Genomic DNA, 23,788 nt, shown 5'->3' on the forward strand with positions numbered 1-23,788 from the left:
AGTAGGATTCAGCATTGAATTCTGAGGAATAACACATTCAGTATGCTCACTCTATCTCAGATGCCCTCTACTCTAGACCCTGGAGACTGGGAGATGCCTTTGGACTTGCAGGGCAGATATTTTCAGACAAATGTCCTGCAATCCAGCAAGTGATATATGTTTCATGCTGGGATCAGAACACTTCCAGTTGACCATGCTCTCTCCGGCCTTACCTCAGCCCCTCGGGTTTCATAAAAGTGAGTGTGGTTTCCATAGCCATATTCTGTTGTTGGGGATACTTATATTCCCATAACTAGACACCTGGCTGCTGAAGGTGGACTTGCTGCAATCAGCTGCAGTTCACCTCCAGGGCAAGGGCCAAGTTATTTTTCTCCTGGGGGTTTAGTTTCAACGGACTAAAGCCCCACCAGAGCCCTACTCAGTAAATTCCCTTCATAGGTCTATCCTGGACATGGTTGCATTCAAGGCCTTTTTGCTGCCAGGATATTTAGGGTATGGTATAGACGTTTTGGGCTGTGTCCTAGGGCTAGGAGGGGAAGGTTCTGTGGCTTCCAGCCTCATGCAGCCTACTCATGCCAAACACCAGATGGCCATGTGAACCCTACAGTGGAACCTCCGGTTTCAGTTGGTTTACCATACAAATCTTGCAGGAGACACCTCAGGATCTTCTGTGATGGCAGACAAGCACTGGCTTGTCGTGCGGCAGGCCACTCTCCCTTTCCCACCATGACTTCACGCCTGTGGCAGATGCATGGAGATGGAGCTCAGCAGTCTCTGGTCTCCGGCTGAGAGCCAGCTCCACATCAGTCTTTAGGATGCTCCATCTGGCCCTGAAATCTTCCTGCCATCCATCAAGGGGTTGGTGCAGGTACTCATGGACAACACAATTGCAATGTGGTACTGAGACAAGCAGGACAAAGTGAAGTCCTGCATTCTGTATCAAGAGGCCCTATTCCTCTGGAGGTGGTTAGACCACATCCTTCTTTTGGCCAACCATCTAGCCAGACCCGTGAAAGCCAGTGCAGACATGCTGAGTAGGCATCAGCTGACGGATCTCGAGTGGAGTATTTATTCTGGGGTGGCATGGGACCCCTTTGATCAGTAGGGCATGCCCGGGCTCGAGTCCATGCAGTTTTAAAGCTTCTGCCCACTGGAGTTTCCTCCAAGAATGTCATTAGGAGACACATTCCAACTACGATGGGACACAGTGCTCCTGTATGCATTTCCACCTCTACCTCTCCTGCCATTAGTTCAGGGGAAAATTAGGACATACGGGACCCAAGTCATCTTAATATCCCCAGACTGGGCTAGAAGAGTATGGCCCCTAGATCTCCAGAGCAAGAACATGTTTCCATCAAAGTGGTTACCCCTTCGCGATGGCCTCCTGTCTCATCACCAGAAGGGAAGGGCTAAGCACCTGAATCTCCACAACTTAACCGTTCATGCATGTTGATTGAGCGGCAATATTTGAGCGCTTTTAACTTACTACCTGAAGTGGTAGGTGTCATTCTTGCAGCCAGCCCTCTGTAAAAGAAGTCCACATACTTTAGGCACTGGGAGGAGTTTGGACCTGATGTAGAATGTGCCATCTTGATCCCCTGCTGGCCAAACATTTTGATATGTTATTGCTCGTGTTGTTGGCCTTACCATACTTTTCATAGTCCACAGTGGAGGGTCTTTTTTTTAGCTTTTTTATGTTTGCCTTATTTACCCTCTCTTTTTAAGTCCTCTCTTGTGACGCATTTTCTTAAAGGCCTGAGTCACAACACTATCCCCAAGCCATTTGTCATGCTAGAGTGGAACTTGAACCTTGTCCTAAAATTTCTTATGTGCATACTTTTTGAGCAGATGCACAGCTGCTCATTGCAACCCCTGACATTTAAACACTATTCCTTATCTCTATTACATTGGTGTGCCACATGAGCAAATTGCAGGTGCTGCCAGTGCAATCTCCTTACATCACGTGAGATTGCTTTGACCTTCTACATTGACTGCATGTGAGATCATTGTGTGGATGATCAGTTCTTTGTATTTTTTAGCGGAACAAAGAAAGGAAATATGGTGCAAAAGAGGATCCTGTCGAAGTGGATTATCTTCTGCATCAACATCTACACACTAGCCCAGAAGTAACCTACAGAACGCCTACATGCTTATTTCACCAAAGATCCCTACAACAGCGGGGGGATGGTCTTGGACATCTGCCAGGCTGCAAAGTGGGCGACTGTGCACATATTTACTTAGTATTACTGCCTTGATAATCTGGCCCATTGTGAGGGCCATTTTGTCCACTCAGTCCTGCCAGACTTTCTAATCTGAGTCTCCATGTCAGACCCTCTGCCTTTGGAAGTTGCTGCTTCGGTAGATATTCTGAGGGAGATAAACCTGCAGTCAGAATTATTCAACAGAAAAAAGGTAACTCACCTTTGGTAACACTTTTCTGGTGAATTTTCTATCTAACCACGTATTCCTCACTGCTCTCTGCCCTCCCCGTAATGTAGAGCGGACTTCTGAAAAAAAATCATAATAATTCCGCACATTGTCACTTGCAGTTTGCTCAAAGGGCTCCTCGTTTGAGGGCACAGAAGGGGAAAGATCAAGAAACTGATGTGAGCACTTCTATGCAGCTCCACTCTGTCACTTCTGAAGGGTATAGTGGCACTGCTGAGCCATATGACGCCCCTATCAGCACCCAACAGGGTTGCTAAAACATTCCCCAGATCCAGAGGAGTGCTTGGGAATATTCTAAAGGTGAGCAATCTGTGTTAAGATATAGTATTCACCAGAAAGGGATTTTTCTAATGTAAGTAACTTATTGCTTGAGTACTGATCTTGTTTCTGCACTTCAGTCAGTGTTGGAGATGGCCACTGTGAGTTGCATTATTAATTGTATATGTTGCCATAATATGAATATCATTATTGTGGAAAACCTGGAAAATACTATATGTAGTTTTTCTCTGATTTATTATATTCTAGTACATATTCACTTTCCAGTGCCATTTAAAGTTGCCATTAAATTGTGGGCATTACTTCCTTCTTTATATCTGCTAAGAGAAATCTTATGTTCACTAGTGAATACATATACACTCATTACATAACCAATGTATTTGATTAAGTTGGATATCCTTGTGGATCTGCTTAGAAATGGATAAGTCACTTCTTTTCATCCAGTATTATACAGCTCTAATTTCTAGAGTATGTATGGTGGGTCTGTGGACCCACCATATTTGTTTTCTCTATATTTGTTTCCATTTTGCTCAGCCTTAGTTCTCTCTGGTCTCCTTAGCTTTTCATGTGAAGTTTCTATATGGTCTGAAACTGGAAGGTTTGTTTGTATCCATACTGTCTGGCTAAATGTTCATAAAGACGATTATTGCTGTTAAGCATATTTATATTCTTCAATGCTCTTTGAGGCTAATTTTTAGAGGTGAGGTACTTGTTGCAGCTGAAAGGAGTGGGAGTTTGCCTGAGGTGGCAAATACCAAGCCCTTTGTTCCTCTTGATAAGCATTGATGCGTTGACCATTGTCTTCAAGAAGCGTGTGAAAGCTTTATTAATTGTAATTTGGGACCTAGTGCACCCTTTGAGGCCTTTAGCTGGAGTATAGATTGTATGTCCCTGCCTAGTGTTTCCTCCCATTTCAAAATAGTCATCTTACTCCTCTGCTTACACAGCATCCTATAGAGCACTGACTGGAACAGCTGCCAGCCTAACACATGCTCATCCTTTTCTGGGTCTTCTAATTTGTGGAATAAACAGTATAAATATCTTCCCATTGTTCTCTTTGACGAGCTCCTCACAGAGTGCTGACAGAGGGAGGTTGATTTACAACTTATTTTCCCTAAACTATGAACAATACATCTGCCTTGTATTTAAAGGTTAACTTGTGGCTTTCAAAACTCTCAGGTAATCAAAATTTCTAAGTCAGTCAGGACTTCACTTCTGTGAGGTTCTTAGTAAACGTTGTCCTCCCCCCTCCCCTCCCCCCCCCATGGAATGAGTTTCATCTGTATGTTGGATCACTCGCAATTGTTCTGTACTTTTCAGTTGGTTAGGGCAGGCCTTTGGTATTTTATTCTGGGAAGAATAAAAGATTAGGTTCAGCCCTGCTCAATATGGCTAGGTCTCTACTAGAGAACCTGAAGTCGGTCCTTCTCCACCACTGGAGAATAAGCCCAACCCTTTTTGGAACTTTTAGACTTTTTCAGTAAAACACTTTAGTCTCCATCCCGACTTGTTCTCCTTTTATATTTTACAGTTTGATAGTGTTTTAATTTGTAAGTTGCTAAGACCTGTTGAGTCCGATTTACATAGACTGCATGTATCTATGACATTTAGGCACACATGCATCAAAGCAAAAACCGGTCGCAAATGGGCAGATTCTCAAAACTCGCAATTTAAGTAATCTCTAAATTGTGATTACTTAAGTTGCCATTGCATTTAAGGAATCGCAAATTGATATTCCTTGAATGCAATACATTAAAGTTAAAAAAAAAATAGCGATTTCGCTAATAGGGGGAGCAAATTACCATGAAGTTGAACTACATGGTAATTTGCAAAAACTTTGAAAAATGCACTAAAGTGCATTTTTCAAAGTTCCATTTTACACACACACATGCCCTTGGGGAATGTGTGTGTGCAAGATGTACTCATATGCAGATTTCAGGGGTGCAACAGGGTGTCCTTTTGACACCCTGGCACCCTTGAAATTGCATTCTCAATTTGCGAGTCTCTAATTAAGAATCGCAAATTGAGAATGTCTAGAGGCCCATAGGAATGAATGGGGAGGTATTCCTAAATTGCAACTCGCAATTTGCGAGTCGCAATTAAGGAATGATTAGAAATCGCTATTTATTAAGTGATTTCTACATACATAGCCTTTTCCTATTCTTTATTAGCGGATCCTTACTTTTCGCTAATAAGGAATAGCAAATGGCATTGTTGATGCATGTGCCATTTAGTGTGTCCTCTGGTAGAGCTGCTACCTGGCGGCAAAGTTGTGTTCAAGTACGCTTTATATTAGCAGTAGATAATGGTTAATGCCACAGTGAAATGAATTAGAGGTCCCTTCCTTCTACCTTTGGCACTCCCCATTTTCACATACATTTTATACAGGAATAGTGACATCTGCAGAATTAAGCTTGAGAATGTTGTATATCTGTCGTTGAGGTAAGATTTCAGTCTGCTCTTAAGGGCAGGGTACTTATTTTAGGGATTCATTTATATGTACTGGGTTGATAGAAACCATCAACTTTCTGGTCTACCTGCTAGAACATGACAAAGGGTTGAAAAAAATAAATTGAGGGCAGCAATTGTATACACAGCGGTGCGGTGGGTGTTCACCAGCTGCAATGGTGACTTGGAGTCAAGATGAAACTTCTGTGCCCAGATCTCTTAATGGGATTGGGGAGATCTAGGCCTGAAGACACACATTTGTAAGGGCTATTTTGCACCTCTCAGAAAGTGGGACCAGTATGTTTTAGTTACGAAGGTGCAGTGGATGCAACCCACGTACAAAGACATTGCACTAATCAAGAGATACAAAATGTTCTGTCTAAAGCATATAAATTTGGCAGGTTTCTGTGTGCTACCTGCTGCAATTTCCTGCAAATGCAGGGATGGTGGCCTGCAAAAGTCAGCAGACCTCCATACGTGCATTTGCATTCCCAAACCGATTACACTTTTAAAAAACAGAACCCTTGTCTTGTAAAACGTTCAGGAAAACCTAGAGGTGAATCAGATACTGCCCCAACTCCAGCGTCCGTATTTGTGCTATCAATTGCTACAACATTTGCCATGAAAAACCACTGATAAACTTAATTACTAATCCCAGTTAGCAATGGTCCCTGCTTAATTGTGATTTGTATTGATTTGCAAGATGCTTTTTGCGAGTCAGAAAGGCCTTTCTATCATGCAAAATGCATTTTGATTCATCGTCCCTTTGCAAATTGATGGCTATGTCAATTCAAAATGCAGTGATACATTGGGCATTTATTGGTTGTTCAGAGCAATCTTTAACTTATGCCAGCCAGTGTTTTTCAGAAACGTTTCATATATAGTTCAACACTGAGAATAGTCTACAAACAGCACAGTACTCTTGTTTCCTTTTCTTACAAAGCATGTATATAGATATTTGCTATCCAACATGTATGACAGAGGCATTCATATGTACCTCATTAAGCAAAGATATGAGCATTTTACACCCCATAAGAAATAGACCTACAGTCACTTATTTGAGAGCCCTTTGGAGGTAGGACAAAATGTAGGCTATCAACAAGGAGCCAATCTGAAGATGCATTGTTTCATCAATTTGTTATCCCTAGGGGCCTAACCTGCAAGCTTCATGGTCCTCTCCCCAGGTAGACCACAACATAAACTTCTATGCATACATTCAGTAATCATTGATGTGTGAATTACGAGGTTAGCTAGGTTTGGATTAGCACTATTACGGTTAAACACAATATCGCCATATGAGAGCTGTTATTATAAAGCATTGAATGGATTGCACAGTATTTATGGTGGGATTACCAAGACTAGAGAGCGTATAATACTCTACAGATCCCCACTTACACTTTCTAGTTGCTTAACTCTGCTTTTCTGTCTTCACTGTTTGTCCCCAAAAATGTATGTTTGGAGTTTGATGCTTTACCAGATAGTCATACCATCCAATACATTGTTGTATGGTATGGAATCAGAAATGGCTGTCTGCACTTTGTAATCTAAGATTGATAGTTGTCCTGTCTTATGTGTGTGGAAAAGTCTCATTCAGGCAATCGAAGCGCCAGTAGTTTCACCTTTAATTCTGATCTGTTTCAGGTTTGCTGGAGCGTTCACACTCAGGCAGCGCATGTTCAATTTTGTGCAGAACATCCAGTACTACATGATGTTTGAGGTGATGGAACCCACATGGCATATCTTGGAGAAAAATCTGAAATCGGTAAGTCCTCTAGAAAACACACTGTATGTGTACTGAACTGCATGACTGCATATCTGGTTTAGGACAGTTATTTTGTTAGAACACACTTTCGATATGCCATTCAGTGTTAAAGTTCATCTTATAGCTTATAAAATATTATTTACAAAAAAGAAAGCTCTGCTTTTGTCTGTGTTTAGAACACATGGGGATGGCATTCTACGTGGGGATCTGAGCTTGGTGTTCATAAGGGGGAGAACCATGCAGAGACAGTATTACAGAGAGCTCCACTAAGTGTCTTTGAATGGACCCACAATTCTTAAGTAATGGAGAGACAGCAGCTTCATGTCAGTGAGTTTTGGATCCGTGAGGCTGAAGAAGGGATATGAGCTCTGGTTGTGTTTGGTGAGTGTGGAGCTTACAAGACATTGTCCTGGCAGAGCTCAGTTTAGCATTGATGAGTGTTCAGCTGTTCAGAAGAATTGGAGACGGTTCACCTTTGTGTCATTGCGTGTAGAAACCATTTGGCTGCAACACTTAGAAGAGCTCATCTTTGCATAATAAATGTAGGTCCTGGAGTGTGTAGCACAGGGAAGAGATAAACATGCTCCCAGTAAATGTGGTACCACAAGGCTGGAATACTGGGAGAGTGATACACCATTGAATAGGGGACAGTGAGGTTTTTGTACTGTGCGAAAGTTGTTTCTAGCAGTGTGTGAGAGCTGTGGAGAGGACAGCTTAGTTGGCAGCGAGCGTGGGTCTCTTATGCCTCTGGTAACAGGTATATTTTGTTTTGATTTCAGAGTGTGAGATCCCTGATTCTCTAGTAACATTAATTATCAATAACATTAACCCATTTAAGAGGAGTAATGGTTCATCATATGTTCACTCACCACAGGCATCTAACATAGATGAGGTTCTGCGGCACCACACCAGTTTTCTGGATAACTGCTTAAAAGATTGCATGCTGACAAACCCTGATCTTCTCAAGATCTTCTCCAAGTTGATGTCTGTCTGCGTCATGTTCACAAACTGTATGCAGGTGAGTCATTTAAAATAATGTGCAGGTGGGTCCCATGTATGTACTGTGTGCTAGTTCATACTACTCACAAACTATGTGCAGTACCTGCCCACCTAGTCACAAGCCTAGTCATTAACTGCAAATATAGCAAGCATGTCCTTTTCACAAACAGACTGAAGCTATGTCTTTCTAACAGTGCAGGTCTTTCTTAATGGAAATTACATTTGCTCTGAAGATTAATGATATCTACCTTTCCTCTCCCCAATCAGCCTGTTTTTATTTTCAATTGTGGCAAGATGATTCTATTGGCTATTCCTAGTTTTTTTTTATCTGAGGTGGATCCCTATTTTATCTCAACCATTCTTCAGTGGAATGGCAAGTTAGCAAATGCTAGATTAAGGTTCATGTTGCACACTGTGCACCCCATAATGCCCTTCAAAATGTTTTATTCTTGAAAAAGAGCATTGTTACTCCTTTGCCAATGTCAAATAGCTGTATTTCACGCATTAGAAGCAAAACCATAACTCATTTTTTACTGTGTTTTTTCTGTGAATTCCAAGGTATTTTTTATGATCTGTTTTATTTACAACCCAGACTGCAACCAGCCTTCCGTGTGCAGCGAAACGCAGTGGGATGGCTGCAGGTCCTTCCCTCTGGTCACACCCTGTACCAGACCCTCTGTTGATGCCCAAACACGATTTCACATGTGTTTTGGCTGTGCGCAGTAGAGACTGGTCACTGAGCCTGCCATGTGGCCAGACCTTGTGTCCAAACAGCCGTGGGTGGCCAACCCCCAATTGGTACAGCCTTTGTCCGTGTGCACCAATGAAAGGTCATGGGGCATGGACATCTGCACCCTCCCACTGCAGGCACCCAACCTCTGATGCAGACAGCCTTTGTAGGCTTGCGTCTCTCGTGCACTGCACCTCCGCTGCTCGACGCTCCACGACACATGACCTTTTGCTCTCCCCTTATAGTCTTTTTTTTCTGGCTCTGTCTTTCTCTCCGTATCACACCATTTCTGCCTTAGTCTTTGTAATCCTTTGTGAAAATGGCAAATCAAATTCACATTTTTTTTCTCAAAATAACATCTAAAACTATTTCCTGTGCTTTTTCCTTGTGTTGTACTTAACCTTTCCACAACTCTGATTCCCCAGCTCTTTCTTGTGGTACGACACCTCAGTGTGATCCCTCCCCAATTCTGCTGAAATTATTTTTCCACAGTTCAAAAATTGCAAATCAGGTCCGACTTTCAAAACGGTTGGGAATATAAATTGCAGAGACCTTCTCCAGCCTCTCACATTTGGCAAAAAAATTCAAAATGTGAATTACAGGAGTTGCGAATCAGAATTCAGTATTCTAAACAGATATACAAAGGTGTTAACCCTTTCAAGCCCAAGGGCACCCTTAATAAATGCCTAAATCCTAGAAACTGTTGAAATTACAGAAAACAAACAGCACCACACTTTCTTCTCTTATGCCAATTTTGGTGGCAATCTGTTCAGCAGTTTGGGCTGTAGCGAGCTAAATTGGAAACACATATGTTCGTTGGCGTGTGTGGCACATGCTTTTCATACTCCTGCTATCTGGTGTTGGGTTCAGAGTTGTACAAGTTGTTTTTCTTAGAAGAATTCTTTCGAGTCTTGAGGTAGAGTGACTCCTTCTCTCGGTGATACTGCACATGAGCATCGACTCCTTTGTTAGATACTTTTCTCTCCGCCCTCTGGTTCAGAGGCGTGTGCCTCTCCTTCATGTTTGACTACTGTTTGGTATGACTTCTCGGTCCTATCCTGTCTTCGATGGTATAGTTATTTCGATTACGCTTTTCCATTACTGTGCCACTACAAATTTGCTGATTCGGTCACCCACCAATCGTCCCTCGGGGTGCTGCCCATCTCAGTCCTACCCTCCACATGCACCATTGGTGCTGAAGATGTGTTTCTGATGGGACGGACACCTTTTCGATTTTGCCCACAGTGTTACGCCAAGTACTCACAAACAGACCAACATCTTGCATGCAATTTTTGCCTTTCACCCGATCATCATGAGGCTGATTGTGATGCCTGCAAGCCTTTCCGATCAAAAAGGACTCTCAGGGATCGAAGAGCATGTCAGCTGGAAATGTCTCGTCGCACTGAAGACGACACTCCCGACATTTTCGGAGAAAAGCATGCCCAGGATGAGCATGCTGCTGAGGAGGAAGAGAAAATTTCTCTGCCGAGGAAATTTCGGGCTACGACATTGAAGAAAAATTGGAGTACACCCTGCCACTTGCCTGCAGCGCATTAGTTCTGTCTACCCTGACCTTATTCCTCCACCTGAAAAGCCCTCCAAACATTTACCCTTTACTTTATTAGAAGTATACGGACTGCCACTGCCACCAGGCCATGGTTGGATCCGTAAAGACACTTTGAATGCCCACTTTTGGACTCAGCACCGAAAACTTTGACCAAGGTTAAATCCTCAGTCTTGACCTTCTCGGATTGAGCACATGCGTCTGTCTCCTCCCACTCTTCAGAATCGACCGGGCAAATGACTGCTTCCGCCTAGGTGCCGACCAATAAATATTCCTCTGCTTTGAAAGCTTTGGTTCTGAAACCAACTGAATCTAAATCCTCGAAGCATTCTATAGTTCTGAAATGGTCCGAGACAAAAACTTGGAAACATTTTACAGTTTCCTTGTGTCCTGCTGAACCCTCCACCAAAAAGGCAATTGACTTTTGAGGACACTTTGGACACTCCTGTACCTCTAAAAAAGAAGACAAAGGAAACTGCTACAAACCCTACTCATCATCCTCTACCACCTCCTCCACCACCACCTCCACCACCATCACCACCCCTACCATCTCGTCCTTCCGCTCATGCATCTCCACGTCATGATCCTATAGATGCCACAGCTCTAAGTTCACCTAGATCAAATACAGGGGAATGGGAGACCCATTAGAAGATCCAGACCCATGTGACATATATGATACTGATCCCATAACACCTAATGATCCGTGCGTATATCCAGCTAGACCCTCCCCTCCTGAGGATACTAGTGCCTAGCAACTGGTTATTGCTAGGGCAGCAACCTACCCTGGTGTTGAATTAGATGAGGAATCATTAGAACAAGATTTATTTTTGACACTCTCTCATCTACAAACAAGGACACACAGTATTTATCTATGCTCCCTGGTGTGTTGCGGCACTCTGATATTTTCAAGGAATCTCTCCGTGCCAGGGTTATTACCCCATGGGTAGACAAAAAATATAAAGTAGCCCCATCAGACCCTCTGTTTATATGAACTCTGGTAACACCAGACTCTATAGTTTCCACCATCGCTCGTAAAAAGAGATAATAGTCCAGCAACTGGAGATCCACTACCCCCTGAAAAGGAGAGCAAGTGTGTCGACTCAGCAGGGAAACGGGTAGCAGCCCAAGCAGCCAACCAATGACGTATTGCCAATTCCCAGGCTCTTCTAGTGCGCTACGATGGGGCTCACTGAAATGAGATGGAAGAGTAGTTATATCTTCCTGAGATGTAATCATAAAAAGGGGCAACACATTGTTGCAGAGGGTCATACCATCACTATTCACTCTATCAGATGTGCCTTAGATGGAACAGTTATATCCACAAGAGGAATAAACACCAGTGTTCTTCTCAGGAAGCACGCTTGGCTCAGGTGCTCTGGCTTTAAGCAAGAAGTACAATAAGCAATTCTTAACATGCCCTTTGAAAATGAGCATCTTTTTGGCCCTCAGGTGGACTGCACCCTAGTCAAAATGAAAAAAAAATACAGACACTGCTAAAGCCATGTGTGCCTTGCAAACTAATATATCTAGAGACTCATTTTGTCGCTCAACTTACAGGGGTGGATATAAATCGTCAAACGCTGACTACTCTACTTCCCAACAGAAGCAGGGCCAATCCCCCCTACTTCAAATGGTTTTTCAGGGGCTCTTTTAGAGGTGGTAACGATCGAGGCAAAGGTGCTTCCACCCGTGCAGCATCCTCCACGGCAAAACAGTGACTGCCCAACCCTTCCCACCGACCACACAACATCTGGAAGACTTTAGTGTTTCCTTCCAGTCTGGGAATCCATCACCACATACCAATGTGCACTAGCAATTATCCAACATGTTTATTGTCTGAAGCTCATTACCACTCTACCCAACATCGCACCTCGCACTCATAGGTGATCATAGGATCACCTAACACTTCTCACCTGAAACTTGGGCTAAAGACTCATCCGGCCCTGATCTGATTGAAGCGGTCCCGGAAGGATACTGCCTGGCCAGATTGGACAGACAGGGACGAGTGGGAGGGGGGATAGCCATTCTCTATAGAGACCACCTGCAATGCCACACAGTGCCTATACCTGATCCTCTGGATAGCGTTCAGGCTCTCTACTTTGCGGTAAAGGAAGGGCAATGCCCTCTTTTTAATGGAATGCTGCTGTATCGACCTCCTGGCCCGAGGACCGACTTCATGCATAATCTCCTCCAGTATTTGGAACCCTACTTTGGTCGAGAAAACTTCTCCATTCTATGGGATTTTAATTACCATTTAGAACGGCTTGACCTATCAGATACTTCGTGTCTTATTGATGCTCTGGCGTCCTGTGGACTCACGCAGCGAGTCCGCGGGGCTACCCATCGTGCAGGCCATATTCTAGATGGTATTTTTTCTAATGACCATCGTCTGACCGTTAAGGATCCGGTACATCTGTCTTGGTCCGATCACCTCGCGGTCCCATTCCTTTTGGAATGTCCTCAGATGGATGGAAGTAAAACAGGGAAACACACAATGGGAACTGGCAGAAATTTTAGAAATATTAGTAATGATTCCCTTGCGCCATGGGCTGTCAGCCTTTCTATCACGGGTTTGGATAGCGTTCAGACCGCGGTTGGCCATTTTGAACAGGTTATCACTGAGGCCCTGAATGAATTGGCTCCATTACAGACCCGGCGTCGAGCTAGGAAGAGACCCTCTGCCCCATGGTATTCGAAATCCCTTAGACTCCTCAGGCAAGAAGTGAGGAGGATGGAGAGGCTTTGGCATTCTGGCTGGGACCTCAAGAATAAGGAAGCTCATAAACTCCTGGTCAGGAAATACAAGGCTGAGATTGTGCAGGCCAAACAAGACTACTTTGTGGCCACGACAACTTCGCTCTCCTCGCCGAAGGAGCTTTAGAATCGTTGACTCCTTAGTCAACCTACAAACGCCTGACCCTGTTGTACCCTCGCAAGATCTATGTGATAAAAGTGCTTCCTTTTTTCACACCAAAATACAGGATATCTACCTGGCTCTTGAGATACAAAGAGCCTCGATCAGTGGGCCCTCTGCCCTGGTTGAGATGAATAGGACCACGTCAGACATCTCCCCATTGAGCACTCTGGACTCTTTTCCCCCGCTGGTCCTACAAGATCTGGAGATCTTGCTTAACAAAACCAAATCTGGCTCCCCCCTAGATATCTGCCCTTTGAAGATCATTAAGCAGTGTAGGGAATCCCTCTTACTGCCTCTACTAGAAATCATGAATCTAGGTATGAGGGATGGTGTCTTCCCCTTGGAGTGGAAGAGTGCAGTAGTTAAACCCCTGCTAAAGAAAGCCTCCCTTGATCCGGAGGTCTTAAAAAACTTCCGTCCGATCTCACTGCTTCCAGCCCCTGCGAAGATGCTTGAGGCACATCTAAACAAGCATCTCGCTGCCTTTGTGGAAGGCTCGGGCTGCTTGGACTTTTCCCAGCATGGATTTAGGAGGGAATACAGTACTGAGTCGGCCCTCACTATCGTGCTTGATAAGATCCGCACTAGAGTGGATGGGGGCCAGACCACCCTCCTGGTCCTGTTAGATCTAACTGCGGCCTTTGACACCCTCTCCCCCTCAGTACTTATATATCGTCTGAGGGAAGTGGGGGTGAGGGATGCAGCTCTAGATCTACTGACCTCCTTCCTTGAAGGAAGGGAACAAAGAGTCAAGCTGGGGGAGTTCCTATCTCCATCCCGACCGGTGCTATGTGGGGTCCCGCAGGGGTCGGCCCTCAGTCCGACCCTATTCAACATCTACATGACCCCACTGGCCAGATTAATTAGAACTTTCGGGATGGAGGTAGTCTCTTATGCAGATGACACCCAAATCCTCGTCTCTCTTTCCCATTCAGATGTACCAACTGCCTCCAACTTCAGATCTTGTATGGAGGCAGTTGGTCAGTGGATGGTTCAGAATTCACTCAAACTGAATGGGGAGAAGACTGAGGTGATGGTGTTTGGAGGGAAGGAGAACATCTGGTCAGCCAGCTGGTGGCCTGACTCGCTAGGAGTATGCCCTTCCCCCACGATATCTGCTAGGAATCTTGGGGTGATGATAGACCCTGCCCTGGACATGGGCGGACAGGTTAGTAGAACCATCTCTACCTGTTGGGGCTTAATTTACACCCTGCGAAGAATCAGGAAATATCTTTCTCTGCAGTCCAGAAAGCATATAGTTGTCGCTCTTATCGGCTCACGACTGGACTACTGTAATGCCCTGTACGCGGGGCTAAATAGGAGCCTACTACAGCGCTTGCAGGTAGTCCAGAATGCCGCAGCCAGATTTGTTCTGGATGTTCCCAGACGCTCCTCGGCCACTTTGGCCAGGAAAGCGCTGCATTGGCTACCGGTAGAGTATCGAGTACGGTTTAAAGTCTTATGTATGACCTATAGAGCCATTGCAAGGAATAGCGACATGGGAGTTGGCTCTATCATCTCCCACTATATTCCTGGAAGGGACTTGCGTTCCTCCAGGAAACTGCTCCTGACAGTCCCCCGTATACGAAAAGCTAGGTGGGGTGGCAGGGCTTTCTCCACTTTGGCTCCTAAGTGGTGGAATGATCTTCCTTTGGATCTCAGGTCGCTACCTTCCCTACAGAGATTCCGAAGTGTCCTTAAAACTCGCCTCTTCCTGCGAGCCTATGTGTAAGGCTGTACATGTACATTTCCATTTCTGTTTCTGTTAGGCGCCTTGATACCTGCGGGTTATTGTCTTGCGCAATATAAATTTTCTATCATCATCATCAAGCAAGAAGTGCAGTTCCTTCTTCTCTAAGGCGCCATAGAACCAGTCCCTTTTCAACAACAGGGCACAGGAGTATATTCACTATATTTTCTCATTCCAAAAAATGGACGGGTCCTTAAGTCCAATCTTGGAACTCAGACCTCTCCATTACTATATCCTCTCAAAACATTTTCCCTTGGTCACTTTACAGAATGGCATTCCCCTTCTACAGTAGGGCGACTTTATGGCCACACTGGACCTAAAGGACGCTTACTTTCACATGCTTATACACCCTGTTCATCGCAAATACCTCAGGTTTGTCATAGCAGGAAAACACTACCAGTTGAAATTTCTTTCGTTTGGAGTCACTACCATGCCTCGTGTTTTCACAAAGTGCTTGGCAGCAGTGGCAGCACACTTTAGACAGCAAAACGTTCTCATATTCCCATGCCTAGGCGACTGGCTCATCAAAGCCAGCACCCATCAACAATGTCAACAACACCATCAGTTGACAGTGGATCTACTCCACAGCTTGGGGTTCACCATCAGTGTCCCTAAATCTCACCTTCATCCTCTTCAGGTTCACCCATACTTAGGGGCAACAGTCAGCACACAGTTAGGGTTAGCTTATTCCCGTCCAGCTAAGATACAAAATGTTTAAACAATTCTACCTCAGTTCCAGCTAACAACACTCACAGTTCGGACTGTCATGCGTCTGCTGGGAATTATGGCATCTTGGATTGCCATGGTTCAATATGCAAGACTACACATGCGCCCACTGCCACAGTGTCTCTCCAGTGGTTTCAAGCACAGGGTCTACTTCAGAATCTAGTGTTGAGACAGCCACACTCACCAGTCTCTGCAGTGGTGGAATTCCTCCAGGTTTCCGCACCCACTATTCAAGGGTAATGCACTGTGGATGAGTTGGTTAGTGATATTTGCTTACGCCTTTCCACCTCTCCCTCTCATTCTATTTCTGGTTCAGAACCTCAGGCAAAAATTATTCCTCATGATCCTCATCGCTCCCTCCTGGGCACTTCAACCCTGGTTCACAACCCTACTAGATCTTTCGGTAGTCCCACGCAAGAGGCTCCCAAACAGGCTGGACCTTCTCACTCAGGATCATGAACAAATCAGACACACAGACCCCAAGATGCTCAACCTAGCGATCTGTCTCATGAGGTCTTAAAATGTGATTACTTCAACTTACCAACAGAATGTATGGACATTCACACGCACACAACTAGAGCTTGTTATGCTGCAAAATGGAAATATTTTGTTAGCTACTGTCAACCTAAACAAATAAATCCCCTCAAAGCCACAGTGCAGGACATTATTTGTTACTTGCTGCATTTACAAAAATACAATCTGGCATACACTTCCATAAGGTTGCCGCTTGCTGCCATAGCTGCCTAAAAATAGCCCACATCTGTCCCTCTTCAGAATTCCATTCATTAAGGCATTAATTGAAGGACTCAAACAAGTTATTCCACCTTGTGTACCTCCAGCACTCTCTTGGAATTTAAATATTGTACTAACTAGGCTCATGAATCTTCCTTTTGAGCCTTTGCACTCATCAATATCTATCATGAAAAGTGGCATTTTAGTTGCTATTGCCTCACTCAGGTGTGTCGGCGAGCTCCAGGCGTTAGCCTTAGAACATGGGTCTCACAAACATTTTCCCGGGGGCCGCAAAGTGTGATCTATGGTGTGAGCAAGGGCCGCAATGATGCCAGCGGAGGAGGTGTAAAGTGGGTCTAGTGGAAGCAAAGCATGTATATCTAGTGGCTATCTTTAAAAATGAAGGTGTTCCTAAAGTTAAGGGCCTAGTTACTTCCTTTCCCACACTGCAATTAACCTTTAAATAAGTGCTTGTGTGCGTTTTAATTTTTTTTTACATGTTAGTGCTGAGTCGAGTAAACAGCAGCCCTGTGCTGCTGCTGGCCATGGGTTTTAAGAAAAAAAAGGGTACCCCAATACGTGAACCTGGGGTGAAATATGCAGTAAAAAACAATGGTTCGGGTGTGGCCAAAAAGGTCCAATAATAAAGTGATCCTTAGGAGAGCACTTATGGTTAGAGGGTTGAAGATGAATTATTTTAAAGGAGCAAAAAAATGTATAGTGTACATAGGGACATATGTCAGTTAATGTGAAACATTTATTTCCACAACAATGAAATTCAGGTGCTCACACAATAAGTGAAAGAGGCGTGACGTGCAGAGTGGTGGTGAAGTTTAAAATAACGGCATTGCATTGACAACAATAGTGTAAAACTCTTAAAGCAACTTTATAGAATAGGAAAAGTTTTGTTGTAAAGGGTCAACGATGTTTCGATCTCAACTGTTCGAGATCATCATCAGGACATATAACGGGTGAGCAAGCTGGATCTAAAATGAGGAAAAACGGGCAAATAAATAAGCTATAGTTTGATCCCTACATGTAGTATAATTAATACAATCAAAGGCTCCTTTTTATAACTGCAGAGCATGTGAATCTACAGCACTACATGCCACAAAAAGATGCTTACAGGGTAAGTAACAAAATAGTTTTTTCACACCCCGTGAAATTGTTGCCTGCAGCAACAGAACCTGCACAAAAATTAGCATGCTTGATTTTTGCTGGTTACTTCCATGGGGTCAAAAGTTATAGGCAAATAAAAAAAGGTATTTTCCGTGAAAAGTGCGGTTGGACCATAACTACCAAATGGCAACTGTCATTGTACTATATAGATTAAAAAAACAAATGCTTGCCACCTTAAAGTACCGCATAATTATCCAAAACACGAGTTTCAAAAGCAAAAGTACATTTATGGTATACAACAGAGTGTAGAAGAACCAAGAGCATCTTACTTGAAATTCTAAAGCAGGGAAACGCAGACTCAATAAGGAGGGCTAGGGATGCTCATAGTAGAGCATTGGCTACTGCCGAGAGGAATTGGGAGGAAAATAGCTGGTTTGACCTTTTGCAGGCAGCAAAACCTAATAATTCAGCTGAGTTCAGGAAGATAATAGCATGCAGGTGCAAGGACCAAATAGTGAGGACAGAGCATTATTTGGATTCGGCAGTCCGGACTGAGCATTTTACTAACTTGTACTCCAGTTTCCGGTCCAATCCCACTTCGGTTGAAAGAGAGTGAGCCTGCTAATAATGAGGGAGATAGTAAAGTGATTGCTTTTTTTCATTGAAAGAAACTGAACATGCTATAGACCCCATCAAACAGGTGACAGCAACGGGACTAGATAGACTCCCTGGAGATCTATTCAAATACTATAAAAAGGTTTGGGTCCCATATGTTAACTCCCTTAGCAATGCAATAGCAGCAGGTACCCCAATACCGGAACGTGGATGGCGGCTGAAATTGTCCCTATCCACAAAAAAGGTAGCAAACAGAAACCCGAGAATTACAGGCCAATTAGCCTGATAGATGTACTTCAAAAAATCCACGCTAGACAGTTATTGAACAGGCTCGATGACAGGATAGAGACCAACAATATATTGTCCCCATATCAGGCAGGATTCAGATCATGCACAGTAGAGCAAGTCTTCAGACTTTTCTGCATCATCTGGAAATACGTGAAGATTAGGGAGGGTCATATCTACGTAGCATTTGTTGACCTGAGGGCAGCTTTTGACCTCGTACCCAGATGCTTACTGTGGAATTCACTAAAAAAACTAAAAGCTCCCCCCATCCTATTAACACAGATAAAAAGGCTCCACCATGAAAACTATGCTAGAGTCGGTTGGGGCATGAATGGGGAACTCACAAAGCCAATCCCAATAGCGAGAAGAGTGAGACAGGGTTGCGCACTTGCTCCCACCCTGTTCTCACTCTACATCAATGATGTGGTAAACTACCTAAAAAAAAAAAGCAAACGGCCCTCCCAAATTGAACGGAAACTTGGTACCGGCGCTGCTTTTCGCACACGATACCATCCTGATCTCACAGACTCCAAAGGGACTACAAAACCTGATGGACGATTTTAGCAGATATTGCAACGTAAAAGCCTAGAAATAAACACTAGTAAGACCAAGTATATGGCCATAAACCCACACAAATAAAAACATTTAAGGAGACTATTGGTGCTACCCCATCCACACCACTTATCCAAAGTTTCACGATTTAAACATGAAGCGCATAGGGCATCGCACAACCGAGCGACCATTTCTTTTTTGGATATGTTTGTGGATAACACCAGAACGAGTAGCATACAGAGAAAGTGTTCGAGAATTATTGGCCATTGACACATGCCTCACCTTCCCTTGGCTAAGATTCGTAAGGAAATGGCTTATAGAGTTAGGTCTTGGATCATATTGGACGGAGCCGCACAGTTTCACATCAAGCTGTAAAGACATATTAAAGAGACCTTATTGGCAAGACATACTGAACGCACTCTACTGTGACCCAAGACTAGGAAGGTTAACATCCCAATTCCTTACCATTAAACCAAGCCTGATCTGGAAGAACTTCTTGACAATGTACAGCCGTACTTAGCAAGAGCTCTGTACCTAAAGTTAAGGTACAACATCCTACAGACTAAGAGCTACACAGCAAACTGGGGGGACACGGATCTCGCTCTTGCACTCTACGCACTACACGCACTTTAGGGTCCATAGAAAATACAGCACATATTCTATTCTACTGCTGGGGTGATGATGGGGCAAGGAGGAAATTGATCCGACCGTTATGTAATTCAATAGGATTTAGAAAACACCAAGAGGCACTGAGGGTATTGACAACTAGCACTGTACCACACATTATATTTGCCTTATCCTGATACTTGTTTATAGTGGGACTGATAAGAAAAAAAGCGGGGCTATAGCTGTGAAGTACCAAGGACCAATGCACTTAAGATTGCGAAATTACTTTGAATTGTACAAAATAACCAGTAATTTCTTCCTTTTATTGTATCATAAGAAGCTTTTTATCTAATTTTAAAAAGAGAATTTATTGGGGTGGTAACATCAGAATGTTATGGTGATTGGTATAAATTGTTTTATTTTGAAATTGATTACTATTTTTATTGAGAATATTTTTATACACGGCTTGATGTATTTTAAATTGTATTTTGAATGATTGTATTATCATGAAACTTTAATGGCCTTTGGCCGAAATAAAGTACTCAACACTAGTTTCTTGCCTTTAATCGGAGACCTACTCCATTTATGGAGTGCATCTACAACATCAACAAGACGCTAAATCTTCCCACCTCACGTGCCTGTTGCCTAACAGAATTTTAGTCATTGGATTAACAAGGTCCTATCCACGCGAAGTTAGAAAAGTGACATAGGCATTTTGCTGTTTCAGGCACAGATTTACAGCTTTGGATGGGGGTATTATACCATTAAATCCAACATTGAAAGCAGTTCCTCACACTGTTAACTCTCAGAGAAGCAACTCAACAGTCTTCAAAACTTATTGCTACCAGTTATTTAAAATATACAGGGGGACTTTTGGCTCTGTCCACATTCTTGGAAGTGCTACCATTGAAATGCATGAAGGAGTATTTCACATCTGAAAAGTACACTCAACTATCACATTGTTACACTTAATTATTTTTCTCCTACATGCATTATATTAATCAATCAGTCAGGAGTTTTGTAAAGCGTGGCTGCTCATCCATGAGGGTCTCATGGCGCTGTTGCTGCTACTGATCTGTCTGGGTGTGGAGGCTCAGTCGAAGAGCCAGGTAATGAAATCCTTCCTGAATTCAGCGACTGGGACTGCATGAGGTGGACGGGCATGGTGTTCGAGGTCTTGGCTGCGAGGTAGGAGAAGGATCTTCCTCCGGTTCTGGTCATGTGAATACGTGGCATGGTGGCCATGGCAGGTTGGACGAAGTGAAGTTGTCTGGGGGGTGCGTGGAATGAGAGGCGGCGGTTCAGATTTGCTGGTCCTGCGTCATGAAGAGCTTTGTAGGCATGTGTGAGGGGCTTGAGGGTGATTCTTTTATTGACTGGGAGCAAGTGGAGTTGTTGGAGGTGTTGTGTTATGTGGCTGTGGCGGGGGATGTCGAGAACCAGTCTGGCTGCGGCATTTTGTATATTCTGAAGTTTCCTGAGCTGTTTCTGGGTGACGCCGGAGTAAAGTGCATTGCCATAGTTGAGTCTTTCTGGTTTCTGAAGCATCCATCTGAAAATCTTTTGAAGCAGGCGGAGTGTGTGGAAGCAGGATGAGGAAACTTTGTTGATCCGGCGGTTCATTGTGAGAGAGGAGTCCAGTATGATGCCGAGGTTATGTACGTGGTCCATGGGGGTGGGAGGGGTTCCTAGTGTGGCGGGCCACCAGGAGTCCTTCCAGGCTGAGGGGGCAGGTCCCAGGATGAGTACTTCAGTCTTGTCCGAGTTGAGCTTGAGGCAGCTGTCTGTCATCCAGGTGGCAATGGCCTTCATCCCACTGTGTAAGTTCATTCTGGCAGCTGTGGGTTCATTGGTGAAGGAGAGGATCATCTGGGTGTCGTCAGCGTAGGAGATGTTGAGTCCGTGGTTTCTGAGGATGGCCGTGAGATGGTCTATGTAGACATTGAAGAGGGTGGAGATCAGGGATCTCTGTAGGTTCTGAGAGGAATGGAGGCAGCCTGACTCTCTGTGTTCGGCCTCGGCCGGTAAGGAAGGAGAGGATCCAAGCCTTGTCACGGATGCCGGCGTTGTGGAATCTCGTGATTAGGGTTTGGTGGGAAATGGTATTGAAGGTGCCCGAGAGGTCCAGTATGATGAGGGCTGCAGGTCCGCCCTGGTCAAGGAGGGAGCGGATGTCATCAGTGGCAGCGAGGAGTGCTGTCTCGGTGCTGTGGTTACTTTGGAAGTCGAATTGAGAGATGTCCAGGACTTGGTTCTTTTGGATGAACTCTGGGAGTTGGGCGTTGATGGCCTTCTCGATGGCCTTGGCTGGGAAGGGGAGGAGGGAGATGGGTCTGAAGTTCTTGAGGTCTGTCAGGTCGGCGGATGGCTTCTTCAGCAGGGGGTGGATCTCGGCGCATTTCCAGTTGTCGGGAAAGGTGTCGGTTTCGATGGAGCGGTTGATGGTGCGGCAAAGCTCTGTGGTGATGGAGGTGGCTGCTCTATGGAAGATATGATACTGGCATGGGTCCGGTGGGGCTCCGAAGTGGATGCTCTTTATGGTCTTGAGTGTGTCATCTGTGGCATGGTCTGTTGGGGTGCGGCAAGATTGTGTGTGGTGGTGACGGGCATTGTGGCACGGTCTTGCGTGTCTAAGCTGCATTAGATTTGCCTGATCTTATGGTGGAAGAAGGTGCTGAGTTTGTTGCAGAGGTTTTGCGATGGTGGGACATATAGACAGAGCACAGTTGTTTTTGCTGATTTTAAACTGACTTTCTGCAAAGCCAATATGCATGTACCAAAGCATTTGTTCATGCATTTGTTTACATATCTTAAGACTTTAAAGCCAGGCATATTGACGTTCCCTCTGCCTATTTTATTCAGTTGTTTCTTCATTGATTTCATATTCCTTTTCGGCTACAGCAACTTTTCGTGCAGTGCTGTACATGGATTATGCCTCATATAGATTGCTGCTGCAATCCACATAAATGCTATATGTGTTGCAAAGGAAATGGGGACTCGGGTTGTGCCCAACATGCTACTGTTACAACAAGAACCTTGAAGATCGGATAGTTGCTTGTTATTTGCCATCATGCAGAAATGTTGGTCAGAGCTGCTAATGTCCTTGCCATATTGGGCAGATATGACAGACAGATGTGGTGTGACCTGGCTCCTTATATGGATCAGCTTCCAAAGCAAAGTAGGCCAGAGGTGAAGAATATTCTCCAGAAGGGAGAGAGAGCTTCTGCAGAAGTAATAGGTTGTGCGATGGATATCGCAGCTACAGCTTTCAGATCGCTAGGGGGTGCAGCGGGTTTGCGCCGTCAAGGATGGCTCTGAGCGGCATAATTTAGACTGGAGGTCCAAAATAAGATTCTGGACCTTCCTATCAATGGAGAGGCTTATTTGGAAAGCACAAAGACAATGCGCTGCAGGATATCAAGAATGATAGCGATACAGCGAAGGTTCTAGGGACACTACAATATCGGAAAGTGCCCAGAGGAAGAGGCCTTCCATCCTACAGAGGAGGATTCCAACAATAAAGATACCCCTTGTACGCTACATCTTCCCAGCCGTACCGTCAACAGTATGTTCAACGACCGCAACAGTCAGGGGCATATTCTAAATCTGCCCACAGAGGAAGAACAGGACGTCACGGAAAAGGCAACTCACGTCGTCAATAAAGTGCTTCAGGCTCCGGCTATTTGTATTCCCTCCTCTCCAGAAGTTCCCCTGGGGGGACAAATTTCTTTTCATCTTCACCGGTGGCAGAAAATAACCTTGAACCGATGGGTCCCCAATCTAATTCAATTTGGCCATACATTGGAGTTCTTTCAGATCCCTCCTTGTACTCCACCAGGACGCCTGGAAGTCAAACATCTACATCTCATGCGTTTGGAGATTCTTACAATGCTCCGAAAAGGAGCAATAGAACCGGTGCCAATCTCACAGAGGGGAAAGGGATTTTATTCCTGTTTCTTTCTGGTTCGCAAAAATTTTTGTCAATGGCGTCCAATCCTGGATTTGAAAGCTCTAAATACTTATCTCAAAAAACAGTCCTTCCCCATGGTTTCCCTTCAGGACATTCTGTTGCTCCTTAACCCAGGGGATCAAATGACCGCTTTAGACTTACAAGATGCATATTTTCACATTCCCATCCATCCTTCCCACAGGCAGTACCTTCAATTTGTCATAGCCGGAAGCCATTACCAGTTCAAGGTGCTGCCGCTTGGCCTCAAGTCGTCCCCAATAACTTTTCACTCCGGTAGCAGCTGTTCTGA

General features: G+C 44.4%; 1 protein-coding gene across 1 annotated transcript in view; it reads left to right on the forward strand.

The window, feature by feature from the left end:
• Window positions 1-23,788, forward strand: part of TUBGCP2 (tubulin gamma complex component 2) — a 257,023-nt gene that overhangs the window by 144,680 nt on the left and 88,555 nt on the right. Inside the window, exons 14-15 of the mRNA XM_085608073.1 lie at window positions 6,814-6,934; window positions 7,809-7,952. Of these exons, the coding sequence (XP_085464199.1) occupies window positions 6,814-6,934; window positions 7,809-7,952 (265 nt within the window). The remainder of the gene's footprint in view (window positions 1-6,813; window positions 6,935-7,808; window positions 7,953-23,788) is intronic.

The sequence above is a fragment of the Triturus cristatus genome, chromosome 1_2, assembly GCF_964204655.1.
Source record: "Triturus cristatus chromosome 1_2, aTriCri1.1, whole genome shotgun sequence".
Taxonomy (NCBI): Eukaryota; Metazoa; Chordata; class Amphibia; order Caudata; family Salamandridae; genus Triturus; species Triturus cristatus.